The sequence below is a fragment of the Bufo gargarizans genome, chromosome 5, assembly GCF_014858855.1.
Source record: "Bufo gargarizans isolate SCDJY-AF-19 chromosome 5, ASM1485885v1, whole genome shotgun sequence".
Taxonomy (NCBI): Eukaryota; Metazoa; Chordata; class Amphibia; order Anura; family Bufonidae; genus Bufo; species Bufo gargarizans.
In genome coordinates this window covers 220,911,215-220,919,564 of record NC_058084.1, presented here as the reverse complement: position 1 = coordinate 220,919,564, position 8,350 = coordinate 220,911,215, and the positions used below count along the sequence as shown (strand labels likewise).

The 8,350-nt window shown below is 35.9% G+C and overlaps 1 protein-coding gene across 2 annotated transcripts; it reads right to left on the bottom strand.

Annotated features, from left to right (window-relative positions):
• Positions 1–675: 675 nt before the first annotated feature.
• Positions 676–7,128, bottom strand: IGFBP1 (insulin like growth factor binding protein 1). 2 transcript variants are annotated; one of them, XM_044294867.1, is made up of 5 exons: positions 6,641–7,128; positions 5,337–5,530; positions 4,925–5,053; positions 4,490–4,642; positions 676–4,162 (listed from the first exon to the last, which is right to left on the bottom strand). In XM_044294867.1, exons 1-4 carry the CDS (start codon positions 6,999–7,001, stop codon positions 4,511–4,513), a joined length of 816 nt encoding a protein of 271 aa, XP_044150802.1. In that variant the 5' UTR covers positions 7,002–7,128; the 3' UTR covers positions 676–4,162; positions 4,490–4,510. The 2 variants fall into 2 exon arrangements, with proteins under 2 accessions (XP_044150802.1, XP_044150801.1); XM_044294866.1 differs by having other exon boundaries at positions 676–4,642; positions 6,641–7,126.
• Between the last annotated feature and the right edge of the window lie 1,222 nt (positions 7,129–8,350).

Here is an 8,350-nt window from a genome sequence, read left to right as displayed (position 1 = left end):
GTGGAGGAAGAAACTTTCAATGACATCAACGGGACATGGCTAGCTTGGTATCCAACCTTGTGCAAATGGGAAGTTTGCGGTTGGGCAAATGGACTGTTTGCGGTTGTTTGCGGTGAGTTTGGTCTGTCAATGTCTGTGAAGCGGGCGTAACCCTTACACTACCTGATCGATACAACATCATACCTGATCGTATACACACACTGGATGTTTTAAACCACGTTGTTAAAAAAAAAAAAATGGATTGTTAGGTGATTTATGCCCTTTATGGATTAAAATCCAACTCTGCGTCAACTATGTAATTTTCCATGGGAGTTTTGCCATGGATCCCCCTCCGGCATGCCACAGTCCAGGTGTTAGTCCCCTTGAAACAACTTTTCCATCACTATTGTGGCCAGAAAGAGTCCCTGTGGGTTTTAAAATTCGCCTGCCTATATAAGCCAATGGCAGTTTGCCCAGTTCGCACGTTCGCGAACATTTGTAGAACAGTTCGCGAACGGAAAATTTTATGTTCGCGACATCTCTACTTCTAAACTGTGATGGCAACATCTGGTGAGCACTGAGATACATTTAGGTACTTTTCTATGTTTTTTAAAAGCTTAGAAATGCCTTTAATGAATACATTAAATAACACATGATGAATAAATCGAATTCCCTTTCAAGAAAACAATGACACACTTTCTTTATAAATGTATATTTATTCAATTTTGGCACTTTACATTTTTTTAAGTCTTTTAGCAGTTTACAAAAGAATACACAATTATCAATACAGGTACAAATAATTCATCGGAAAAATGAAATGATTAGCAGCAAAGTTTTAAATATATAATGGATAAATATAAAAATAATGGCTAAACATATAAAAGTAGCAGCAACTTAATTACCTGACTTTGAAGCCAGGTAACTAATGAGTTCACAAAAGTTGGTAACAGTTTTATTTCTAAAGCCTAAAGAATATGGGGGATTACAATGCTGTCCTCAATATGTATGTATGAACCCAATGATCTTCACTTTTTATGGCCTGACAAAAATACCAATATTTAGAAAATACTACTAATAATTAAATATAATGAGCGTATGTATAGAAAATAATATCACTGTTATCACGTTGGATGTGTCTGTTTTTAGTAAGTATTTGTATTCTCCATCAAAACATGATTCTGGAGCATCTTTTCTCATACATGTAGCTTGTACAGTATGTTGTGCCATTTCTCTGTTATTCTTTCTGAATGTTTACAGTCTGATACTGGCTGCACTACTTGGACAGTGTTAGGATGTACCAAAGCAGAGCATTCTGTGATTTTCTCTGCATGGACCCATGGTCTGTGTGGAAAATGTGCATTGGTTCATTGACATTTAGTCTCATGGCCAGGAATGGCACAATATAGACTTATGAAAGAAGGTACTGCAGAATTTGTATTATATTATTCGAGGACTAATTCATCTCATTTGAAACATTTCATAATTGTGCAAGGTACAATATTAAGGAAATAAAAAAATAGTTACAGGGTAAAAATATCTATATGATATTATGTATTGTCGAATTGCGCCTGCCGTTTATTGCCTATGTACAGATCTTTAAACCTGATGTGGTGAAGAGGTATTGTGGTATACCAACAGATAATAAAAATTATAAAAGAGTTCTTGCTGACAGCAAGGTCTGTTAATGCAACTGAGGTGAATGGGACATGATACAAATTCATAGAAATCTATGCAAACAAAATGTACCTCTCTTTGCTTCAGACTTTACACAGATGCATATAGGGCTTATAGAGGCATCATGCACTCAACAAAGCTATGAAAATGAAGGCTGTGTAGAGTCACACAAAGTCACTGTTGCATCATACACGTGGTTGAAGTATGGTGCTACATAATGGAGTTACTATCCTGTAAGAGAAATACGTCTAGGGGAGAATAGCACAATGTGTCAGAAAAAGACCACGTCTACTACTGTATGAAATTGGAGGCTTATGGAGTTACTGTAGAGCTCCTTAGTTTATGGGTGCAGTATTATGGCCCCATACAACTCAAAGCTTCTGAATTTGAGTTCAGTGACCAGTCATGGACTCAGTTACTGAACACTATATGAAATTCCATTAAAGCCAAGAAAGAACACTTAATGTGAATAAATATATGTTTGCAAATTTTTCTTATTTTAGCTATCTATAAACTTCCTAGCTTGTTACAAAAAATAAAATGGAAATGCATTTTTTATAAATCAGTCTTATGTACAGAATGCTTTGTTTCTGGGAGTGTGTATATTCAGGTAAGGGAGTACTGGAGTATTGTGTAGACATGATTTTCACCTAGGGAAGATACATTGTATGTTGATGCAATAATGTGGTTACATTAGTTATTATTCAACATAAAGAATTTCTAAAGGTATCTTGAGTCCACATATATAGGAATTGTTTGTGCCAATGTTACAATCTCTGGATGTATTTACCCATATTTAGGATATCATGCATAACTACTCAAGAGTGCAATGTCTTGAACACTGGAATTTTTTAATTTGTCTATGGTATCTAAATGTCTAATAAAATATAAACATCCATGAAGAATAACTGTATTGATTACAGTATATTAAGCTGGACATAGATGGCAAAATAACTGTCAAGTGAACGTTTCCATAACCAACATTCCCACTAACAGTCATCTGTTCATGTTATTTCTATGCCACATGGAGCATAAGCTGTTACCAGACACCTCTAGTGCCATACTTTTCTCCATGGGACTCAAAGTATGACATAGATAAAACTCAAGTGTGCTTGCCAGGCACTAATCCCCTATTGAAATGCAAGTTTCAAGCTTGTATATTCTAGTTTGACAATACAGCTGCCAGCTAAAGAAGCTGCTATTAAAGGGACACTACCATCAAATGGAATAAGACATTTAGGTTACATCCTAGTCAGGGCGGCACACTTGTTATAACAATGATTTTACCCACTGCAGGTAAGCAATTATAGAAAGCAGGATATTTTTTATTGTATTTGTCAAATAGTAAATGCCCCTTTAAACAGGTCAATGCTTGGAACAATTATTGGGGAGAAGCATTCCTAGAAATACTCATTTCCAATAACTGCCCTGTGTAAAGGCGGTGCCAATTATATGATTACTCATTTGTTGGGTGAAAGCAACGTTGATGAAGCTACCTAAATCATTGTATCTGGGCACCAGGTTGTACTAAACATTGATCTGCTGCCTAGAAATAATGACTATCTATGGAAATGAGTCATCACAGTAGTGATCCCTCATTCCTATACACCGGCATGTAAATGCAGTTCTCACCTCCTCTGACAAGCAGGCAATTATCAGACATGAACAGATCATTCCAGATATTTGCCTGCTGTGTCAGCCCTTGTAAACATGCCTTAGCTTTTAGGCCTTATTCCCAAGGCAATATCCACTTCTATACAACTTCCAAGCTGTACTGAACCACTGTACCTGCCTCAGTTTTTTTTACAAAGTTTTTTAATATCTTCGGTTAGATGCCTCATTAAAGACATATTCCCCCAGAAGCATTGTTCTTAGCAGAGAATAGCTTCTTGTAGTTCTGTTGAACAGGCCTAAGAGGGCATATCGTTAGATCAATGATAGGGAATACTTGTGTGAATTGAGTTAATTTCATATCAATATGTTTCATTTAAGCTTTGCCTTTTGGTAATTAAAGTGTCAAGAACTAAATTGTCCATTGTCCAAGACTGTCTCTATTTTCAATGTAAGGCTTCATGCACACAACTGCATTCTTCATTCATGTGCAAATAGCACATTACCTATTTATTTATTTATTTATTTGGGGCAACGCACACATTTATGTGGCCATTCCACAAATTCTAGAACATATCCTATTCTTGTCCGTATTGAAGACTGTTGCAGAACAGCCCTTTCTATTCATGGGAGTGAGAAAACATGGAAGGCATCCATACTGTGTAGGTCTGTTGTTTGCTGACTGAAATATAGAGAAGGCTGTGTGTATGAAGCCTAAAATTCTGAGGATATTTGCAGCATTTAAGATATTTAAGACCACTTACTAAGAGTACATAACTTACAGATTTTTTGGGGTTCTGAAGCAAACAGCATGCTTAGGTTGCTGAATATTGTATGAAGCTTAAATAGTATTTAGATAAAACAGTTACCATATATCCAAACAATGCTATAATTGGCTCTAAAATGACAAAAGAGGGTAGGAACAAAAATACAAAATTAAGTGTGCGTAAAATAAACATATTTGCTTAAAATTGTATTTAAGTCATGAAATACTATACTGATTTCATTGCTGAACAACAATATATACAGTAGTAAAATATAATTTATGAGTTAAATAAGTGTTGTGATTTACATTTGCTTTAAAAAATAGCATGAATATATAGAACTAAAAATAGTACATATAAATAGTTATGAAAAATACATAATAAGAGACAAAAAAAAATGAAAATACTTTTCAGAATAAATAGTTGAGAAACTGTACACAAATAATATAGAATACACATACATCTAGCCAGGATATTTTACTCTATTCTTGTGCATTCAAATACTGTTGGCAGTTCAGATCCCCTCTGTTGTCTGGAGAACCTGGAATTTTCTTCCCAGTTAATGGAAAGACACACCAACATTTTCCCCTTTCTCCATCAAGTGCGGTTTCACACTAAAAAAGAAAAAAAAGTGTCAGCTGAATATTTTAAGAATACTTATGTCAACCTTTCCAATGTGATGAGGGATGTAGGTGAATGGACATGTGTCCCAGGTGCCATGCAGTGAATCAACAAGCCACTATGCCTTAGCTGGGGCATTTAGGTACAGGACAATACAAAAATAAAGTGTGGTAAATATTAGCCTAGGTAAAAAAAAATTAAAAACTATCACTCTGATTATGACATTTTGATACATGTTTGTTAGTACATAAAACTGATATTTTATTAACTAGTACCTGTTTACTGTGATAGAAGCCATTTCTGTTACAGTTGGGAATGTGGAACCTATAAAGATCTTCTCCAGTCCTTTGCTGAAACCTTGTCAATCTGTCCATCGCTCTGTAAAGGTCCTTCTGGCACGGTCCCTACAGCAACACAAAGCAGCGAAATTTGTTGGAACTAAGCAGTATTGCCATTGGAATGTCCATATTGTTGACAAATATACAGTATGTAATTTACTTTTGAGAAGTAATTTTATACCTGAGAGTATTATGCAAGCACTCATCTCCATCCCGTGGATTGCCAGATATAGTGCAATTAATACTCTGAACATGCTCAGTGCCTTATGCTTAGAGTTACAGTGCCACAAATTCATTATTTTTCTACACCATATTTAAGTTCATATAAATGTGCAGTATTATTATTTACCTGATATTGTTCTTTTATTTTCTTTCTGTCAAACATTTTTTTAGCCTTTATGCGTTCATACACAGTGATTGCATTCCAGGGATCGAACTTGTCAAAACCATCAGTAAATAATCTAAGGAATGGTGGAAGCTGGTCTTGTGCAATGTCTAAGCTTTCTGAGCCAGTGTTGTCATGCTCGGAGTAATCCTTCACCTCTAGAAGTAAAGAGTTCAGTGGAATTAATTTTTATAATCAGAGTATGAAAGCATAATATAACTTGATATACCTCACAATGTCAATACATACATCAGCTGAAAATGTAACAGATTTTATTACTCTTAAAGCCATAAGACCAGCTGAAGTATGTGCATGTATTTTTATTTCAATAGTCCACCAGAAAGGCCAGGGCCTTAAGAATTTAGATAAATTTAGAATGAGTAAATAAATATTAACTGAATAAAATATTATTTAATAAAAACTAAAAAGCTATCACAAAATAATTGCAATCAAAACATAGACATAAAGCTAGAAAGCAAAACTATTTCAATGAATCCGTGTATAAGTACAGTATACATGAAACTGTTATACTACAAACAGAATATGTATAATAATTTCCCAAGAAGAGATATACCTACCATATATATGAGTAAATTCATCTATGTTTTCCCAAATTTATGTAAAAAATAGACTTTTTTTATGTCACTTTGATCTTTCATCTTACTGATGAAAGTAAGACACAGGTCACAAAAACAAGCATCAATGTTGAGAAACTCCTCCACTCGGGAGTCAGGTGATAGAACAAATAATATTCATCACCCTTTTAGTATTACTACTACCCTAGATAAAACTTATGTGTGAATATTGGATGGGGCTGTCTCAGTCTTAAGAACTGATTGGGCACCAATCTATTAATCTGACACATTGTATTTAAAATTTTTAAAATACATTGCATAGAAATAAATCTACACACACGCAAGTCTACAGACTGATGTTTTGTGGTAATAAAGACACAGTTACTTAAAGCAGTTAAAAGCATGCAGTTAAGCTTTCATAAGGGAGACTAAAAAATAAAATTCAGTATATTCTGAAACTGGAAATGTACAATATTAGTATGAGAAAATTATCTATAGAATAGTCAAATATGCAGTGGATTCTCATTTGCATCCCGTTGGCCTCTAACATAATAATAATAATATAACGGTTTACAGAAAATGGTGAATATTGGTGTTTTATAAGACAGTTTTACACGCTGAATGATAACAAGAAAAACATTCCCCTGTTCTTTTTTCAAAGTACATTCTAGGTATCTCTCCCAGCAGACTCACCTGTGGTATCACTAGATCTCAGCTTGTCTATGTCCTCTGCATCCATGCAGATTCCTTGTCCTCTTGTTATGGCATACAAGGGTCTGGGCTCTCCCGGTTTTACATGACAAGTTAGTGCTTTTCCACACCTTGCAGTATAGACCCCACAGGCTTCTCCCCTCTTCAGTGCACAAGTCAAACAGCACCCACAGCCTGGTTCTCGAGCCAACTCTGGACAGTCAGCAGGGACTTGTGGGCAAAGGGCTAGCTTTTCCTCACTACACTGGGCACAGTGCAGTGGCTCTGGTGCTGCAGTCACTGCCGCTACAAGAAGTAGACAGGCTGGTAGCAGCCATGTGTAGGGGGTGATATCCTTAGCCATAATGAATGAAATTGGTTTAGGCAGTGAGTGTTATTTGCTGTGTCTATGTGTGATGAGGAACTGCTCAATCATAAGATGTCTATGGCTCTGTGTGTCAGGAAGGCTCCTTAAATAGCTGTGTGTCAGCTCCCCTCTTCATATAGAGGATGCATTGCAGGGACATTAATGTTTTACCTCAGATTAATCATTAGCCCCGAGGAATTATTTGTAAAACACACTGTGATTGTTATTGCAATGTCTTTGCTTTGGGTGGTCACTACGCCCCCTTTAACCTTGCCTTTATACTCTATTGCCTAACAGTGACGCCTAACTGCCCATATCTGCACACAGCAAGTTTAGTTGTCAAAACAAAGCCTGAGAAAAAAATGGAACAAACTTAGTTTGATTTACAACTTCCTGCATAACAAGGAATTTACATTCCATCAACCTTAGTTCCTTTTAGAAATGGTACAAAGTCACCTTTTTCAGGCATAAAAAGCCAGATTTGTTGAGATAAGAAAGGGCACTGATTTCAAACCAAAGCTTTTTTTTTTTTCTCAGAGAGGATGTGTTTGAAGTAGCATGAATAGATAATAAACTTGTGACGTCCATTAGCTATGCTAACTTGTTTTGGCCAAAAGCAAATTCTTTCCTAATCTTCCTACGTAACCAAAGTGTTAATGTGTAATAGTTATCATCTAGCTGTGCAGGTGTCCTTTCAAGTCTATTGAGCCATCCGAGTTCATTTGACTAAACTTGATATTTATCATATAAGAGATAATACAGTTTAAAAATGTCATTGGATAAAAAATATACTCTGTTTTATTTAATTTTGTGTGTTTTACAGCTTAGGCTACTTTAACACTCGCGTTTGGTGCGGATCCATCATGGATCTGCACAGACGGATCCATTCAGATAATACAACCGCATGCATCCGTTCAAATAATACAACCGCATGAATCTGTTCAGAACGGACCATTTGTATTATCTTTAACATAGTCAAGACGGATCCGTCTTGAACACCATTGAAAGTCAATGGAGGACGGATCCATTTTCTATTGTGTCATAGAAACCGGATCCATCCAAATTGACTTACATTGTGTGTTCGCTTTCAAAGCGGAATGGAGACTGAACAGAGGCAAACTGATGCATTATGAGTGGATCTTTATCCATTCAGAATGCATTAGGGCAAAACTGACCCGTTTCGGACTGCTTGTGAGAGCCCTGAACGGATCTCAGAAACGGAAAGCCAAAACGCCAGTGTGAAAGTAGCCTTAGCTAAAATACAGAACTGATTTGTACTGTATGAAGCTTGTGTACTGTGATCAAGCAAAATATATAATTGTATGTGTTTGCTTCTTACATATAAC

Excerpts from the sequence above, each read along its gene's own strand:
- IGFBP1 (XM_044294867.1), bottom strand. The coding sequence starts at position 7,001 with ATGGCTAAGGATATCACCCCCTACACATGGCTGCTACCAGCCTGTCTA. Across the intron at positions 5,531-6,640 it reads GAGATCTAGTGATACCACAG|AGGTGAAGGATTACTCCGAG; the intron begins GTGAGTCTGCTG and ends CTTTACTTCTAG. Across the intron at positions 4,643-4,924 it reads GCTTCTATCACAGTAAACAG|TGTGAAACCGCACTTGATGG; the intron begins GTACTAGTTAAT and ends TTTCTTTTTTAG.